Here is a 19,784-nt window from a genome sequence, read left to right on the forward strand (position 1 = left end):
CGGGTCCTTGGGCAAGACACTGAACCCCAGATTGCGCCCGCATCTGGAGCATATGAATGTGTATGATGGGATTAGTCAATATTTATAGACACTTTACATTGCAGCTTCTGCCATCCGTGTGTGAGTGTGAATGGATAGGTGTGACCTGCCGTGTAAAAAGTGTTTCGAGAAGACTAGAAAAGCGCTATACAAGCTCCATTTCCTTGTTTATAATTGACTCATCCCAGCTTTACTAAGAACTGTAAAAACTGTATTTCTCAGCTTTTATGAGTGTTTTATTAACAGCCTGTCTATGACTGACACATGATACTTTGTTGTTTGTAGCTTAAAACGTTCATTAGATGTGATCTGGCTCAAACTTATGGCATAAGAAATGGCAAGACTTCCTACACTTGAAGTCAAAATTATTTTTTAAATATAGCCTGTAGTTTAATAATGCAGCACCTTTTTCACCATCCTTTGTAAAAGTAGCAGGCAACACTTCAGTCATTGTACAGACCTTTCAGATATCATGATTGGGAATCTCATTGGGTGGGGGGTGGAGGGGGTGCAAGGTAAGATCAAACCCCATCTTTCCGTTTGAGATCTGATCATGAACCAGCTTTGAAACAACCATAATCAATATTTTAATCATATCCTAGTGTCAAATAACAATGTGTAAAAGGGGCCACTAGTTCTGATGAACCTACAAAGAATACTTAAGGTTCTGCAGACACTATGAGCTGGATATGGGTGTAACAGACAGGAGTAGTCTGGTAATGAAGGCAGTACAAGCACCTGCAATCTCTCTAGATAGTCGACAGGCGTCTGGAACTATTGAGAAGTTAAATTCCACAAACTGCATTGTTGCTCTGATTCTATCATTTCTCAGGAGGAGGGCTTGGGTGTCTTATTACGGCTTGCTTTGCATGCCACCAGTTTCTTTACAATGGTAATGTTTGTGTGTGTTGTCAGACTACAGTGGGAGATAAAGGAGTTCAAAAGAGGACACACGCAATGGACCCATTAATCATGCATGTGTCTGCCTTTCGAGGGATTGATAGACAGAACATTCAAAGTAAACAGGGAAGACTTTGCACCAATAAGCTGCAAACACGTGTAACCAAAATTACATGCAAGTCATACTGACCACTAGAGTCCATTGCTATTGATAGGAAATTACAGTTGTGACAGAAAATAGGAATTACATGATTTAAAAAAAAAATGGAAAAAGAAAAACAGCTTTCCTTTTGTTTGATATTTGACTTTTTTATTTTTGACAATGAAATTGGATAAACATACTGTATGGACAATGCTGCAACTATTTATGTCTCATGAGAGTAAAACTAAACACTTGTGTAGCTAAAGTTGTATTTTGTTATATGTATGGAATGCATATTAATACACTTAAACAAATGTGGTAAAAACTAAAAAACACCATCTTCTGGTGGTTACATAATAGCAGGACAGCAAAGGCAGTGACTTCCTAAAGAATTTACACACAGTCACTCCCCCAAACAAACACACACAGCCGCTTCTTTACAACCACTACCACAAGCTCTAACAGCAAGCCAGCTTGCAGAACAACAAGGTAGAAATGAGCGTTGGGGTGTGGTTTCCTATTCTAGGGCTGCTGGCCTGGCTGTGCTGCCTCAGTCTGGGGCCCGTTCAGGGGGGGAAGGTGCTGGTTTTGCCTGTTGATGGAAGCCACTGGCTTAGCATGAAGATACTGGTGAAAGAGCTCAACCAGAGGGGCCATGAGGTCTTGGTGCTGGTGCCGGATAGCAGCCTGTTGATCCACAGCTCAGAGAGCTTCAAGACTGAGGTTTACCCAGTGTCCTTTACCAAAGCTGACCTGGATGGACGATTCGAACAGCTGACGGAGGGACTATTTCTCAAGCCACCACAAATGACAGACATCTTCCTCAATGTACAGCGTTTGGTTAGCTTTACATCATTACAGGTGGAGGGTTGTGAGAGTTTGCTGAACAACCAGACTTTGATGAGTCGGCTGAGGGTAGGGGGCTTTGATCTTGTGCTTACTGACCCCTTCCTTCCCTGCGGCTCCATCCTGGCTCATCTCCTTTCCATTCCAGCTGTTTATTTCCTGGGTGGACTTCCATGTGAACTGGATACAAAGGCAAACCAATGCCCCTCTCCTCCATCCTACGTTCCTGCAGCCTTCTCTGGCAATACAAACATCATGACCTTCCCACAAAGAGTCAAAAACATGCTCATGTCTGGTGTGGAGTCCTACATGTGCAGAATAATCTACAGCAACTTTGACGATCTAGTCAGCAGGCATTTAGAAGAAAAGATGACCTACAAGGAACTTATTAGTTATGGTGCTATATGGCTTCTCAAATATGACTTCACATTTGAATGGCCTAAACCTATTATGCCAAACATGGCTTTTATTGGAGGTATCAATTGTGCAAAGAAGGCTCCTCTGCCAGCGGTGAGTAGTAAGAATGTATGCCAGAGTAAACATCTGTGATCACTTAAGACAAATCACTCATACTCACTCTGTGTTGAGACAGGCTAAGAGCAGGCTCACGCGTGCAAATCTTATGATAAATTATTGAATCATCACTTAACATAGTAATTGAATTTGGTTAACTCTGACCTGCAAAGTTTCAACCAACTTCAAATGAGTGTGTGGAAGTAAGAAACCTAAAGATGCTACTTTATACTTTCAATTAATAAACTGACAATAATAGGGATCACTCAAAGAACATGTCAAACAGGGTATTTTAGTAAACATTACATCATTGTTTTGGTTGAGGAGTGATGAGCCCCCCTCATCACTTTTACAAATAGGATTTTGAAACTGTTTACAGTACAAAATGCTTTGGAATAGTAAGCAACCACTTTATGAAAATCATAGATCATCTAACTGCTAATATGCAATTTTTTTTCAGTTAATTCTCCAAGATTAAAACAGATGTAAAAAGAAAGTGCCAGTGTTCTTTGACAACAATTGTGTGTTTTGAACTACGTCAGCTACGTCAGATTATAAATAAGAAAATTAAAGGAACTTTCCAGGATAACAATTTTTTTTATAGAATAGAATAGAATAGAATTACTTTATTGATCCCAAACTGGGAAATTGTGTTTTTTACATAATTTGTTGATGTAGGTCATTGCTAACAATATATTAGGAAAACAAATGTGTGGCAACAGCTCACAATAGAAGTGCGGCAATAGCTGCAACTTAAAAATATGTTGGCGGGTATTGAACCGTGTCCACTAGATATTGTATTGAATGAACATAAATCCATAAACATTACGAGCTGAGTTTTTTAATGTCATTTTTCTGTGTTTCTGATTCTCCCTGCAGGAAATAAAGGAGTTTGTGGATGGCTCTGGAGACGACGGGTTCATTGTCTTTACCTTAGGCTCAATGGTGTCCATCATGCCAGAGGAGACAGCTAAACAGTTCTTTGAGGCCTTCCGGCAACTGCCTCAAAGGGTAACGATAAACTAAAAAGATTCACCTCACAGATTCAATCAAACAGCCTTAGTTTAACCAGTCAATGTTGACTTTGCTAACTTTTGTTAGACTTCTATTTACACTCTTCAAATAAAACACTCAAGGCAAACACAGATTGGCCAGAGAGTTTTCCACACTCAGTTTTAACCATAGGACTTTGTTCCCTGTCCTACCTTGTTGTAAGTCTGCAAAATTCTATTTTCATTGCAAAAAGAGTTTACACATCAACACGTTACAAATATTAAAAGTTATTATTAATGTTATGTTAAGTTAGTATTCGTTATATTGACGGTTATTATTTATGATTTAGGTATTGTGGAGATACACTGGAGTCCCACCTAAGGATACACCCAAGAATGTCAAACTTATGAAGTGGTTACCTCAGAATGACCTCTTAGGTAAGCAATCTTTTATCCAGACAGATGTGTTAGGAGTAGGGGTGTAACGGTACACAAAATTTCGGTTCGGTACGGTTCCAAGTTTTGAAGCTTCGGTTCGGTACAGTAAAGGGACCTGATGCAACACTTTTTTTTTCTTTATTTGGAACACTTAGAATTTCCCTTTTACAAGTGCAGCATTGACAGATCAGACTTGTATACCTGCTCAGGTTACTTTTTAATAACATTTTAAATTAAACATTGTAAAAAAATAAAAAATAAACATGCTGCAACCTTCAACCAAAAGAGTCTCCAATAAATAAAAGATTTGAATGAAATAAAATATTTTAGAATGAAATGGAGTAATTAGTTTAGCCTATATGTAAAAATATTTCTTTTAAATTACACTGACACCTTTTATGTTTATGTTATCTTTTAGTTTATGAAGGCAACAGTTTTTTGAATGCCCTTTGAGCACATAATAAACCTTATCACATCTGGGACAGTATAGTTTCATCGCAGAACTATTAATATTTCCCTCTGTCGATATAAGAACTTTAATGGCATTTGTTATGGCTTTGGCCCGTTCAGAATTACTAGCAAAAGGCTGTCTGTTGGGGAGGGAGGGTGTTCATTCTATCATGCTGCAGGTTCTCTTTCAACATTCGTTTCGGTATCTCACTGTGGGACACGCCTCTCGAGCTGTCCCCGGAAGCCATATTACATTACACCAGTCTTGACTGGCAGACAGACGTGACGTCTGCTCTCCAGAGGAGAGACTTCCTCCTCTTATAAAAGCACAACGTAACGTCACTTCTTCAGTCTTAAACCTCTTCTCGCTCCTAGAAGCAACCTCTCAGAAGGCAGGTGTAGCTGACGGGCTAGTTAAACTGTTCACAGAGCGAGTTAACCCCTCAGTCGCCTTTAAGTTGCAGAAGCCAACTGAGCCAGTAGCTGGTCTGTTCCCAAACAGCAGCTGCCACAGTTAGCCACCATACTAACTACCACAGTTAGCCACCACACTTACTATCACAGTTAGCCACCATACTAACTACCACAGTTAGCCACCACACTAACTACCACAGTTAGCCACCATGCTAACTACCACAGTTAGCCACCACACTAACTACCACAGTTAGCCACCATACTAACTACCACAGTTAGCCACCACACTAACTGCTTCTTGCTTCTCAGCTTTTATTGACGGAGTATTACTGACTCTGAGCTTAAACTTTTTTCTCACCATGGAAAAGGGCAAGCTGCCGGCCAGGCTGTGTACATGTGGTAACAAGATAGCCGGGGCAGACACCCACTCTGTATGCAGTGCGTGCCTCAGGCTGCAACACGCCCAGGACGCACTGACACCCCAGGCTACTTGTGAACATTGTGCTCGTTTTTCACTGAAAACTCGCCGACGCAGGCTGGCATGCCAAGCTAGCCTATCGACCGAGGATCCTATGATTGGGGTGTCCGCACCACCACATCAGGAGATTTCAGAGAGCTCCCAGGGTGACGCCATCCCTCTGGGCACTACTGCTAGCTGGAGCGAGCAGCTCGACGCCGTAGCCCCATTAGCCCACCCTGACGATTTCGAAGCAAGCCAGCAGGCAGAGCAGGAAGACGTCAAGGTTAGATACTCCGACTCCGGAGAAGAGTCCCTTAGCCTCGGTTCTGACAAAGACGATGAGGACTATGCGGAATCTTTCATAACCTCACCGGCTGCAAAGACGGCGGCTGAGGTTGATGCGTGCAGTGGCCCTCCAAACCCGACTGCCAGCACTGACCTGCACGAAGCCCTCAAGAGAGTGGCTGCAAAGCTGGGCATTGCATGGCCTGAAGTCTTTGCCGAGACTACCACGTCTCGCTACGAGGGAAAAAGGCTGCCTAAGGTTAAACTCTCTGCCAGGCAGGTGCTCCCGGTCTTCCCGGAGTGCCTGGAGGAGGCTACCTGGTCCTGGAGCAACCCCTTGACCGCTAAAAACCCCGTCCAGGGAGGGTCAGCGCTGGACTGGGCCGAAGAAAGAGGTTTCTCACACCTTCCTCCGGTCGAGCCTCTGTTAGCATCTTACCTCCACCCTTCACAGAAGTCCACCATGACTTCTGCGAGCCCCTCCCTGCCTTCTAAAGCTGATTGTTTCCAATCTTCACTGACTGAGAAAGGCTATAAGGCAGTGGCGATGTCGGTGAGAGCCCTGAACGCATCGTCGGACGACATGGCAACCTCACCCACCCCAGCCCTCTGGGACGAATTGTGCGTGGTTACGGACCTCTGCCTGCGTCTTCACAGGTGCGCTGTACAGACCTCCGGGAGAGCTATGGCCCTGATGGTCTCTCAGGAGAGAGCGAGAAGGCTCAACCTGTCCAGCCTCTCTCACAAGGAGAAGACCCAGCTTCTTGATGTGCCTGTGGACCCGAAAGGCTTATTTGGCCCAGCGGTAGCCACGATGCAAAAACGCTGCGAGGACAGTAAAACGGAGGGCGAAGCACTGCAGCTGTGTCTGCCCAGAAAAGTGCCACCCTCCCAAACTCCAGCAGCACGGCAGACGTTTGCCCAGGCAGTAGCGAGACCAGCTTACCGCATTCCCAAACGCCAGCCTCAGCCTCAGACAAGCGGCCGAAGCCAGAGCAAACCGGCAAGGGTGCTTGGGCTGTAACCAAAGGCTACAGGCTCCAGTTTGTATGCACTCCACCACGTTTCAACGGGATACTGCAGTCGTCTGCACAGGGAGAAAAAGCTCAGGTTTTGCAGGAGGAAATTGCCTCGCTGCTAAACAAAGGGGCTATTCAGAAAGTGCCATTAGAACAGTGTTAGAACGGATTCTATTCAAGGTATTTTCTAGTTCCGAAAAAGGGGGGAGGTCTGCAGCCGATATTAGATCTGTGCGCTCTGAACGAGTACATGAGGAAGTACAAGTTCAGGATGCTGACACACACAGCTCTACTGCGCTTCGTGCGTCATGGAGACTGGTTTGCTTCAATAGACCTAAAGGATGCCTATTTCCATATCCATTTATATCCCTCTCACAGAAAGTATCTAATGCTAAAATTCAAACTTTGTCTCAGGCTGCTGGGATTGATGGCGTCGGCACTAACTGTCATCTCTCTTGGCCGCCAACACATGAGACCATTTCAGCAGTGGGTTATGTCGCTAAGATTGAGCCCCACGCACCACTGCCATCGCCAAGTGTCGATCTCCTTGGCGTGCGTCCTGGCGCTGCGCCCTTGGAGACACACGCCTTTTCTGACTACAGGCCTCGCAGATGCATTTGTTTCATATAAACTACCTGGAACTCCAGGCTGTCTTTCTAGCTGTGAAACATTGTCTGCCCCTTCTAAGAGGGCAGAATGTTTTAGTCATGATGGACAACACCACAGTGATGGCGTATATAAACAGACAAGGGGGACTGCGCTCATGTCATCTGCACACATTAGCACGCAGACTGATTTTGTGGGGTGGTTGCCTTCCAGAGTTCGGTGTCAGATGTTTTGACATTCCTTCAAGGGCTGCTGGATAAGGGCTTGGCCTTCTCCACTGTCAAAGTGTATTTAGCTGCGATATCGGCTTGTCACATAGGCTTTGGGGATAAAACGGCAGGTCAACGTCCTCTCATATGTCAATTTATGAAAGGTTTTACTGAAACCTAATCCCGCCTTTGTGCCTAAAATACTGAACCCGACGCTGTCATACCGCCCTATGGAGCTGTCTGCCTTTAATCCTCCTCCGTTCACCACAGAGGAGCAAATGTGGCAAAAACAGCTGGATTCAGAAAATCGGAACAGCTGTTTGTGTCATGGGCGACAGCGCATTTGGGGAAACCTCTTACGAAACAGCGGCTATCACACTGGATCGTGGGGGCAATTGCCATGGCTTATGACAGTAAGGGCATACAGGCCCCGGCAGGTCTGCAGGCTCATTCTACTCGTGGTATGGCCACGTCATGGGCACTCTTTCAGGGTGTAACTGTTGAGGAGATTTGTGCGGCTGCCGACTGGGCAACGCCTCACATTTTCTCCAGATTCTACAAGCTTGATGTGACTGCGCGCACACTGTCTCATTCAGTGCTGAGCGTAAGTGCACATAATATGCTTGTTTAACTATCTTTTAACGGTCTTCGAGGTAAGCCTGTCTGGCAATACGGGAGTCTCTATATCCCATAGTGAGATACTGAAACGAATGTTGAAAGAGAACTTTAGGTTAAGAAATTAACCCCGGTTCTCTGAAACATGAGTGAGGTATCTCACCAGACCACCCTCCTTGCGTGGAGCGAGGAAGAGGTGTGTTTACCAAGACTGAAGAAGTGACGTTACGTCAGACTTTTATAAGAGGAGGAAGTCCCTCCTCTGGAGAGCAGACGTCACGTCTGTCTGCCAGTCAAGACTGGCGTAATGTAATATTGCTTCTGGGGACAGCTTGAGGGGCGTGTCCCATAGTGAGATACCTCACTAATGTTTCAGAGAACCGGAGTTAATTTCTTAACCTAAAGTTATGCTCCCACACAGACGTGTCTCCCCCTCCCCTTTCAGCGTTGCTGGAGCGGGATCATCGCTGAAAATGAAAACGAAACTTAAGAGTCAGTCCGTAAAAAGAACTCCATCCCGGTTATATGAAACTGTCCAAACCGACAGGACTCGAGGAACTAGTAATCTGCACAGTTTGCACAGTTTATGTTTGAACTTTTTTACAAGTTACTAACGAAAAGGTGTGTCCCATACCAGCGGCCGCAGCCTTCCTCCACCCTGAGGTGTGCTCCCGTTTTGCGGTCCGTGTGGGAACACAGATTAAAGCACTTCTGTTCCGCGCATACTCGCATGCAAAGATCGTGCGAAGGCCCTGTACCGAAACGGTCCGGTCCGAGTGCGTGTACCTTTATACCCCTAGTTAGGACCATACATAAATCACAACATTCAGACTAATTCAAGTTGATTCTAACAAATGTACCTGTAATGGGCGTGCGGTTGCATGGATCTTTAATTGTGTCTACTCCTTCTCAGCCCATCCCAAAGCCAAAGTCTTCATCACTCATGGAGGAAGCCATGGCATCTATGAAAGCATCTGTAATGCAGTGCCCATGTTGATGTTTCCACTGTTCGGGGACCAGAGTGACAATGTAAACCGCATGGTGGCGCACGGTGTTGCAGAGAGACTTGGTATTTATGACGTGACCACTGAAAAACTATTGACTGCCCTAAAGAACATCATCCGTGACAAAAGGTAAGATCATAAAATGTTAATGCACGGGAACATATTGTTTTGCCCCGAGCTTTTCTGTAACATATTGAGTGAATTTCCATCCCCAGTTATTCAACACACCAATCATCTGTAATCCTGATTTCTTTTACATCCCTGTTAACAAGCCGTTAGCATTCCTCTCCCTCTTTTCTTGGCACTTAAAGATCATTTGAATAACTGAATCTGTCGACAGAACTGTATGCACATGTGCACCTGATAAATGTGGCCCCAAATGCAGAAAAAAAAAAATTCTATAATCAAAAGACAACTCCACATTAAACATTTAAGAACCCAATGAACCAACATTATTTGGAAAAAAAACAATGCCCTAATTTCTTTATATTTGATTATTACGTCATTCTTCTTTAAAAAAAGCATTTGTTTGACTCACACACTTCTGCTCACACCTCTTATCTGGGCCATGTGGCTGTATTTAAACTGTGCTTGATTCACTTCATCAGTTTCAATATTAACACTGTTAAAGAGGTGCACTGTAAAGTTTCATCAAACAAACAAAAGCTGTGTTTACATTCAGTGTCTTTTAAGAAAATAGTTTACTTTAGAGTTAAAAATATGTTGCATGCATTTCCTTTAACATTTACAAAGTTGTTTTTTAAACGTTTTAAATTCCACTGTGGTAATACCCTAGTGTGCTTTCTAGGGTCACTTATTTATTGCTATGTTGTTTTATTATTGCTTTGTTTGCTAACAGGCTATCACCATCAGCTATCAATCTGCATAGTAGCTTGAAACTATGCACATGTTTGGGACAATTGACATATTGACCACTTGCACCCTCTATTGTTTGAAAACTCCAGAGACTACCCTTTGAATATAAGGCAACCTACACATTCATTAGGCTCAGTGGTTCATGGAGTCTGGTTACCTCATAATTCTTACAAAACTCCATCCATCGTTGACCTGCAAGATGGCTAAAAATGTCTAATGAAATGCCCTGTAAAGCAGTACAAATCCTTCAAAAATTACCAATTATAAAAACCTTTGTCTCATCTTTTTAATTTTTAATTTTTAAGACTTTACTGTTTTAGTATTGTTGTAGTTTAAATGTTTCAGAGCATCTTTTAATCATTATATCCCCATCTCTGCAGTTACAAAGAGAAGATAGTGAAGATGTCTGAGATACACCTGGACCGTCCCGTTCAGCCTCTGGAGCTTGCTGTTTTCTGGACTGAATTTGTCATGCGACACAAAGGAGCCTCACATCTAAGAGTTGCTGCACATGAATTGAACTGGATTCAATACCATTGCTTGGATGTCATCGGCTTTTTACTCATGATTCTCTTTACTGTTCTGTGGGTAACGCTCAAATGCTGCATGTTCTGCTTTAAAAAGTGTTGCAGAAGGGAGAGTGCAAAGAAGAAGAAACAGTAGAGGTTTTGTAATTCAACTTTCACACTTTTTTTTTTATTCTGTAATGAAGCAAAAAATGAATGTTAAAACTTGACAATAGCTTTTCACTCTGGTGTACTGTATTGTGACATTCACTGAAGAGTGATTGTACTAAATGTGTCTATATGTGCATTGTACTGGTGCATTACCTTTTTCAGGTTGTCTATAACATATATGTAACATAATGCCAAAAGCCATCCTCTGTTAAAATAACAGTGTGGTGTGTCAGATTTATGTCTGATTGAGATTTCTTTCTCGCCGTTGTATCAGCTGAATGTAAAGGGTCTATGTACCCTTACTGTATTTAATTTGGTTGGCTGGGGCAGCTATTCTTTTCCATAATTATTGTATTAATACGATGATTCACTTCTATAGATATATGATTAAAAAAAAGTGAGACATAACCCCTCAATCATGCATACTGTGAAAAAAATGCCTGAGTCCAGTGGCACATTGTTAGGAAAGTGGGAAAACATCTGTAAGACATGGCAGTCATGCTTATCATCACATTTCTACAATGTATAAATGTAGAAACCACACCTTTTGTAACTTCTAACACTATTCTTTTGTCTCAGCATGACTCTGCAGATATTTTTTATGGTAAAATTGGTCACAGGGTTTATGACTGACATTAGATTAACCCTGAACTCTGATCCCTGATATTGTGCTGCTAACAATTTATGAAGTGCACTTCACCTGTATAAAGATAAATGTTGCTTGATAGCATTGTGTAACGGATTCATTTGTATTTGTCTATAGATAACCTTTATATTATTAATCAGGGTTTTTAAGACTCCATAAAAGAATCAGTAAACTAGTGAATTGCATTCAACTGGATTTACACTTCAAAATCTGGGATAAAAAAAATGGTGGAAATCCCCACACACATCTGTATAACACCATCAAATTGATAGAGAAAGACAATATTCATAGTTTAACAGATCATAATATATGCTGTGGTCAGAGCTTAAATGTGAAATGGTACACCTTCGTGTACAGACAGATGATCCTCAGGTTGGCTTTGGATGGTACAATAAAGCAATAGAAAAGACCCACATGAGGGGGCTTTATGACTTTTGCACCACCATCTGATTATAAGTATAATCACTTAATAGTTTGCAGCAACAACAAAACTTCACTTACACTAGAGATTTGCATGGAATGCTCTCTTTGCTGTATGAACATTTATCTGAAATTATTATTTTTGGGGTTGTTTTGTTTTTTTGGTTGTGCCGATAGACAACTTGGTGTGTCTGATCCGTCTGCTTTTTGGGATTGCTGTGTCCCAGTGGTAGAGTTGGTTGTCTCTCAAATGGAAGGTCAGGGGTTCGATCCCCAGCTCCTGCAGTCACATGTCGACGGGTCCTTGGGCAAGACACTGAACCCCAGATTGCACCCGCATCTGGAGCATATGAATGTGTATGATGGGATTAGTCAATACTTATAGACACTTTACATTGCAGCTTCTGCCATCCGTGTGTGAGTGTGAATGGCTAGGTGTGACCTGCCGTGTAAAAAGTGTTTCGAGAAGACTAGAAAAGCACTATACAAGCTCCATTTCCTTGTTTATAATTGACTCATCCCAGCTTTACTAAGAACTGTAAAAACTGTATTTCTCAGCTTTTATGAGTGTTTTATTGACAGCCTGTCTATGACTGACACATGATACTTTGTTGTTTGTAGCTTAAAACGTTCATTAAATGTGATCTGGCTGAAACTTATGGCATAAAAAATGGCAAGACTTCCTACACTTGAAGTCAAAATTATTTTTTAAATATAGCCTGTAGTTTAATAATGCAGCACCTTTTTCACCATCCTTTGTAAAAGTAGCAGGCAACACTTCAGTCATTGTACAGACCTTTCAGATATCATGATTGGGAATCTCATTGGGTGGGGGGTGGAGGGGGTGCAAGGTAAGATCAAACCCCATCCTTCCGTTTGAGATCTGATCATGAACCAGCTTTGAAACAACCATAATCAATATTTTAATCATATCCTAGTGTCAAATAACAATGTGTAAAAGGGGCCACTAGTTCTGATGAACCTACAAAGAATACTTAAGGTTCTGCAGACACTATGAGCTGGATATGGGTGTAACAGACAGGAGTAGTCTGGTAATGAAGGCAGTACAAGCACCTGCAATTTCTCTAGATAGTCGACAGGCGTCTGGAACTATTGAGAAGTTAAATTCCACAAACTGCATTGTTGCTCTGATTCTATCATTTCTCAGGAGGAGGGCTTGGGTGTCTTATTACGGCTTGCTTTGCATGCCACCAGTTTCTTTACAATGGTAATGTTTGTGTGTGTTGTCAGACTACAGTGGGAGATAAAGGAGTTCAAAAGAGGACACACGCAATGGACCCATTAATCATGCATGTGTCTGCCTTTCGAGGGATTGATAGACAGAACATTCAAAGTAAACAGGGAAGACTTTGCACCAACAAGTAAGCTGCAAACAAGTGTAATCAAAATTACATGCAAGTCATACTGACCACTAGAGTCCATTGCTACGGATAGGAAATTACAGTTGTTACAGAAAATAGGAATTACATGATTTTTTTTTTTTTAAAAGGAAAAAGAAAAACAGCTTTCCTTTTGTTTGATATTTGACTTTTTTATTTTTTACAATGAAATTGTATAAACATACTGTGTGGACAATGCTGCAACTATTTATGTCTCATGAGAGTAAAACTAAACACTTGTGTAGCTAAAGTTGTATTTTGTTATATGTATGGAATGCATATTAATACACTTAAACAAATGTGGTAAAAACTAAAAAACACCATCTTCCGGTGGATACGTAATAACCGGACAGCAAAGGCAGTGACTTCCTGAAGAATTTACACACAGTCACTCCCCGAAACAAACACACACAGCTGCTTCTTTACAACCACTACCACAAGCTCGAACAGCAAGCCAGCTTGCAGAACAACAAGGAAGAAATGAGCGTCGGGGTGTGGTTTCCTACTCTAGGGCTGCTGGCCTGGCTGTGCTCCCTCAGTCTGGGGCCCGTTCAGGGGGGGAAGGTGCTGGTTTTGCCTGTTGATGGAAGCCGCTGGCTTAGCATGAAGATACTGGTGAAAGAGCTCAACCAGAGGGGGCATGAGGTCTTGGTGCTGGTGCCGGATAGCAGCCTGTTGAGCCACAGCTCAGAGAGCTTCAAGACTGAGGTTTACCCAGTGTCCTTTACAAAAGCTGACCTGGATGGACGATTCGAACAGCTGACGGAGGGACTATTTCTCAAGCCACCACAAATGACAGACATCTTCCTCAATGTACAGCGTTTGGTCAGCTTTACATCATTACAGGTGGAGGGTTGTGAGAGTTTGCTGAACAACCAGACTTTGATGAGTCGGCTGAGGGTAAGGGGCTTTGATCTTGTGCTTACTGACCCCTTCCTTCCCTGCGGCTCCATCCTGGCTCATCTCCTTTCCATTCCAGCTGTTAATTTCCTGGGTGGACTTCCATGTGGACTGGATACAAAGGCAAACCAATGCCCGTCTCCTCCCTCCTACGTTCCTGCAGCCTTCTCTGGCAATACAAACATCATGACCTTCCCACAAAGAGTCAAAAACATGCTCATGTCTGGTGTGGAGTCCTACATGTGCAGAATAATCTACAGCAACTTTGACGATCTAGTCGGCAGGCATTTAGAAGAAAAGATGACCTACAAGGAACTTATTAGTTATGGTGCTATATGGCTTCACAGATATGACTTCACATTTGAATGGCCTAAACCTATCATGCCAAACATGGCTTTTATTGGAGGTATCAATTGTGCAAAGAAGGCTCCTCTGCCAGCGGTGAGTAGTAAGAATGTATGCCAGAGTAAACATCTGTGATCACTTAAGACAAATCACTCATACTCACTCTGTGTTGAGTCAGGCTAAGAGCAGGCTCACACGTGCACATCTTATGATAAATTATTATTATTATCTGGTTCACTTTCATTCTATGGGTGAAGAAGATAAAACATTCACATTTAATGGCAAATAAATCATGAATCATCACTTAACATAGCAATTCATAGTAATCAACCACTTTATGAAAATTATAGATCATCTAACTGCTCATATGCTATTTTCAGTTAATTCTCCAAGATTAAAACAGATGTAAAAACAAAGTGCCAGTGTCCTTTGACAACAATTGTGTGTTTTGAACTACATTAACATAAAAAGCTACGTCAGAGTATAAATAAGAAAATTAAAGGAACTTCCAGGATAACATTTTTTTTTACGTCATTTGTTGATGTAGGTCATTGCTAACAATATATTAGGAAAACAAATGTGTGGCAACAGCTTTACAATAGAAGTGCGGCAATAGCCGCAACTTAAAAATATGCTGGCGGGTATTCAACCGTGTCCACTAGATATTGTATTAAATGAACATAAATCCATAAACATTACGAGCTGAGTTTTTTCTTCTGTGTTCCTGATTCTCCCTGCAGGAAATAAAGGAGTTTGTGGATGGCTCTGGAGACGACGGGTTCATTGTCTTTACCTTAGGCTCGATGGTGTCCAACATGCCAGAGGAGACAGCTAAACAGTTCTTTGAGGCCTTCCGGCAACTGCCTCAAAGGGTAACGATAAACTAAAATGATTCACCTCATAGATTCAATCTAACAGCCTTAGTCTAACCAGTCAATGTGACTTTGCTAACTTTTGTTAGACTTCTATTTACACTCTTCAAATAAAACACTCAAGGCAAACACAGATTGGCCAGAGAGTTTTCCACACAGCATAAACTAAAGTCCTAATCAGTTTTAACTATAGGACTTTGTTCTCTGTCCTACCTTGTTGTAAGTCTGCAAAAATCTATTTTCATTGCAAAAAGAGTTTACACATAACATGTTACAATTATTAAAAGTTATAATTAATGTTATGTTAAGTTAGTATTAGTTATATTGACGGTTATTATTTATGATTCAGGTATTGTGGAGATACACTGGAGTCCCACCTAAGGATGCACCCAAGAATGTCAAACTTATGAAGTGGTTACCTCAGAATGACCTCCTCGGTATGCAATCTTTTATCCAGACAGATGTGTTAGGAGCATACATAAATCACAACATTCAGACTAATTCAAGTTGATTCTAACAAATGTACCTGCAATGGGCGTGCAGTTGCATGGATCTTTAATTGTGTCTACTCCTTGTCAGCCCATCCCAAAGCCAAAGTCTTCATCACTCATGGAGGAAGCCACGGCATGTATGAGGGCATCTGTAATGCAGTGCCCATGTTGATGTTTCCACTTTTCGGGGACCAGGGTGACAATGTAAACCACATGGTGGCGCACGGTGTTGCGGAGAGACTTGGTATTTATGACGTGACCACTGAAAAACTATTGGCTGCCCTAAAGAACATCATCCGTGACAAAAGGTAAGATCATAAAATGTTAATGCACAGGAACATATTGTTTTGACCTGAGCTTTTCTGTAACATATTGAGTGAATTTCCATCCCTAGTTATTCAACACACCAATCATCTGTAATCCTGAATCTTTTTACATCCCTGTTAACAAGCCGTCAGCATTCCTCTCCCTCTTTTCTTGGCACTTGTCAACCCATTAAAGATCATTTGAATAACTGAATCTGTCGACAGAACTGTATGCACATGTGCACCTGATAAATGAAGTGGCCCCAAATGCAGAAAAAATATTTCTACAATGAAAAGACAACTCCACATTAAACATTTAAGAACCCAATGAACCAACATTATTTGGAAAACAAACAATGCCCTAATTTCTTTATATTTAATTATTACTTCATCTTAAAAATCTTGTTTGACTCTGTTGTGGATTTTTCTGTTGGTAATGAAATATCTCAAGTCTTTTGTCTTTGTGCATTTTATTGCATACAGTAAAAAGTTATTTTACAAAAGGGGTAATCAGCTACAAAAGTAACATCAGTCACAAGTGCATCAAAGATTCCCAGGGCAGTCCCGGTTGCAGAGCATATTTATACTTTCAAAGGGTGTAGGTATTTTGCATATATATGAGTGATACATCGTCATTGGTTTCAGCTTTCCCTAGCGACTACGCCTTCTGCTAGTTTGCCTGGTGATTTATCTATGCAAGCTTCTTTCTATAAGGTACCTGGTACGGAGGAACACCAACAGAAACTCCTTTGTCAGGAGTCACTGTCACTGATTTAGGGTCATGCTGTACCCAGATCCTGAGGAGTGTTCCTGTTGGAGATACAGACCAAGGTGTTGGGGTTGTATCAAGTCAATGAATTAGTCAAACTAGTTCATTAAGAAAGTCGCCCTGACTGCATCATTATGTTCAACAACATACAACACAAACTAAGCCACAGCTTGCTGTCCGTTTTGAATAAACAAGCAAGAAAAGTCTTCAAAAGAAAAGACAATTTTTTCTCAAGAAAAATCTCTTTTAGGATTAAAAATTCGGATTACTGTGCGTTTACAGTGCAATGAAGCTGGTTTATTGAAGACCTCACACGGGGCACCATTTGTTGGGGTTGTATCAAGTCAACTTTGGTTATATTCTTTAATAATTATATTTAATTATTAATAATATAAAATATCATTAAACTACATTTAATCTCGTTTTGGGGCACCAACCTGTACTCAGGTATAGTTTGAGCTCTCTGAGCTGAGTTCAGTAACTTAAACTTGCTACTTAAACACCAGAAAGCCAGTGGCCGGACTTTGATTCAACAGCGGGTACACTGTTCTTTCTGATTGTGAAAGCCGTTGACTGAAGGTAAACTAGCATAGCATTACATACACAGGCGAACACAGCAGTTCATTACAATAAAACAAATGCAGTAGCTTACAACAGATAATAAACAGAATGTGACGTGTCGTCAACAATGATTCATAATTATCAGTGGTTATAAAAGAAACATAACTATTTCCGAAACTATTTCTGCCCAGACCAAAGCTCTTACTTGGGGTAACTCCTGGTGATCGTTGCAAAGTTGGTTAGATCGTCACTCTGTTGAATGTTAAATCAACAGATTCAGGCAGGTTTCCTTCATGGCAGATGTAGGAGGAGGGTAGCGGGATTCAGATCTTCAACCAGAGTACTGCTCTGTGGTCTTCTGGTTGTAGGAGCCGAGTTCTTTGTGTGTCCTTGTGGATTCAGGGATCAGTGGGCTTCCTTCAGCGCTCCTGTCCAGTTGCGTTCAATGACGTCTTACAAAAAATCAAAGAAAAAGAAACTCTTCTTTTTGCTCGAACCTGATAGCATCTGATTGCGCCCAAAACTCCTAAAAATATGCTGTGGAAGTAGTCAGCTGAAGCCTCTGATGCTTGAATTCATGCTTGGAGTTTAATCTATGTAAGTCAAGAGGAGGAAAGGCTTTGTCTCGAATGCTGGAGTCCATCTTGTTAGAGAGGAACACTTGAAGAGAAGGAAGCAATGCCTGGCGATTGCTTTTAAAGACTGGAGCTGCCTGTGGGTTTACCTCAGGCCTCCTCCAATGAGGATAGAGAATTCAGACACCCCCCACCCCCCACTTTTCACATCTATTTGTTAGTTTCTGTTGGGGGGTTGCTGGGCTAAGACCCCTTTCTTTAGTTCCCTCCAAAATTCTCTAGTCAGGCTTGAGAACTGTGATACAGGCCTGAGTCCTTTGTCGCACACAGCTGAGGCCCAACAAAGGCCATGAAAGGCCATTACATGAAAACATAAACGTTTTTCGAATTTTAGCTATTTTGAACATACTTTAGTAGGTACATACATTAAATACACGAACCCCAAAAAGGGCATAACATGGGCTCTTTAAACTGTGCTTGATTCACTTCATCAGTTTTAATATTAACACTGTCAAAGAGGTGTACTGTAAAGTTTCATCAAACAAACAAAAGCTGTGTTTACATTCAGTGTCTTTTAAGAAAATAGTTTCCTTTAGAGTTAAAAATATGTTGCATGCATTTCCTTTAACATTTACAAAGTTGTTTTTTAAATCTTTTAAATTCCACTGTGGTAATACCCTAGTGTGCTCTCTAGGGTCACTTATTTATTACTATGTTGTTTTATTATTGCTTTGTTTGCTAACAGGCTATCACCATCAACTATCAATCTGCAGAGTAGCTTGAAACTATGCACATGTTTGAGACTATTGACATATTGACCACTAGCACCCTCTATTGTTTGAAAACTCCAGAGACGACCCTTTGAATATAAGGCAACTTACACATTCATTAGGCTCAGTGGTTCATGGAGTCTGGTTACCTCATAATTCTTACAAAACTCCATCCATCGTTGACCTGCAAGATGGCTAAAAATGTCTAATGAAATGCAAAGAGCAGTACAAAGTCTTTAAAATTACCAATTATAAAAACCTTTGTTTCATCTTTTTAATTCTTAATTTTTAAGACTTTACTGTTTTAGTATTGTTGTAGTTTAAATGTTTCAGAGCATCTTTTAATCATTATATCCCCATCTCTGCAGTTACAAAGAGAAGATAGTGAAGATGTCTGAGATACACCTGGACCGTCCCGTTCAGCCCCTGGAGCTTGCTGTTTTCTGGACTGAATTTGTCATGCGACACAAAGGAGCCTCACATCTAAGAGTTGCTGCACATGAATTGAACTGGATTCAATACCATTGCTTGGATGTCATCGGCTTTTTACTCATGATTCTCTTTACTGTTCTGTGGGTAACGCTCAAATGCTGCATGTTCTGCTTTAGAAAGTGTTGCAGAAGGGAGAGTGCAAAAAAGAAGAAACAGTAGAGGTTTTGTAATTCACACTTTTTTAATTCTGTAATGAAGCAAACAATGAATGTTAAAACTTGACAATAGCTTTTCACTCTGGTGTACTGTATTGTGACGTTCACTGAAGAGTGATTGTACAGAATGGTTTAAATGTGTCTATATGTGCATTGTACTGGTGCATTACCTTTTTCAGGTTGTCTATAACATATATGTAACATAATGCCAAAAGCCATCCTCTGTTAAAATAACTTTCAAACACACTTTTAAACATATGCAATTGATTGGAGTTTTAATTTTTGTGGTGTCAGATTTATGTCTGATTGAGATTTATTTCTCTCTGTTGTATAAGCTGAATGTAAAGGGTCTATGTACCCTTATTGTATTTAATTTGGTTGGCTGGGGCAGCTATTCTTTTCCATAATTATTGTATTAATACGATGATTCACTTCTATAGATATATGATTAAAAAAAAGTGAGACATAAACCCTCAATTGTGCAAGCTGTGAAAAAAACACCTTTTTTTGTTGTAGAGCCATACAGATGACGTCTAAGACCAAAGTTAAAATTCACATCAAATCAAAGAATCTCTGCAAGACAGGGGTTATCTTTCCC

General features: G+C 41.3%; 2 protein-coding genes across 2 annotated transcripts; both read left to right on the forward strand.

Moving 5' to 3' along the window:
* Positions 1–1,513: 1,513 nt before the first annotated feature.
* On the forward strand, positions 1,514–11,212 carry LOC136181267 (UDP-glucuronosyltransferase-like). The gene is made up of 5 exons (XM_065962188.1): positions 1,514–2,437; positions 3,320–3,451; positions 3,783–3,870; positions 8,842–9,061; positions 10,189–11,212. The coding sequence occupies exons 1-5, from the start codon at positions 1,577–1,579 to the stop codon at positions 10,469–10,471; spliced, it is 1,584 nt and encodes a 527-aa protein (XP_065818260.1). The 5' UTR covers positions 1,514–1,576; the 3' UTR covers positions 10,472–11,212.
* Positions 11,213–13,346: 2,134 nt separating this feature from the next.
* On the forward strand, positions 13,347–19,453 carry LOC109987384 (UDP-glucuronosyltransferase-like). Its single transcript, XM_020638452.3, has 5 exons — positions 13,347–14,292; positions 14,937–15,068; positions 15,418–15,505; positions 15,648–15,867; positions 18,908–19,453. Exons 1-5 carry the CDS (start codon positions 13,432–13,434, stop codon positions 19,188–19,190), a joined length of 1,584 nt encoding a protein of 527 aa, XP_020494108.2. The 5' UTR covers positions 13,347–13,431; the 3' UTR covers positions 19,191–19,453.
* Positions 19,454–19,784: the final 331 nt, after the last annotated feature.

This window comes from Labrus bergylta, chromosome 13 (assembly GCF_963930695.1).
Source record: "Labrus bergylta chromosome 13, fLabBer1.1, whole genome shotgun sequence".
NCBI lineage: Eukaryota > Metazoa > Chordata > Actinopteri > Labriformes > Labridae > Labrus > Labrus bergylta.

Bases quoted from the DNA above. Each gene is read 5' to 3' on its own strand.
- LOC136181267 (XM_065962188.1), top strand. From the start codon at position 1,577: ATGAGCGTTGGGGTGTGGTTTCCTATTCTAGGGCTGCTGGCCTGGCTG. The intron at 3,452-3,782 runs GTAACGATAAAC...TTTATGATTTAG, and splicing joins TCCGGCAACTGCCTCAAAGG to GTATTGTGGAGATACACTGG. The intron at 3,871-8,841 runs GTAAGCAATCTT...ACTCCTTCTCAG, and splicing joins ACCTCAGAATGACCTCTTAG to CCCATCCCAAAGCCAAAGTC.
- LOC109987384 (XM_020638452.3), top strand. From the start codon at position 13,432: ATGAGCGTCGGGGTGTGGTTTCCTACTCTAGGGCTGCTGGCCTGGCTG. The intron at 15,069-15,417 runs GTAACGATAAAC...TTTATGATTCAG, and splicing joins TCCGGCAACTGCCTCAAAGG to GTATTGTGGAGATACACTGG. The intron at 15,868-18,907 runs GTAAGATCATAA...CCATCTCTGCAG, and splicing joins AACATCATCCGTGACAAAAG to TTACAAAGAGAAGATAGTGA.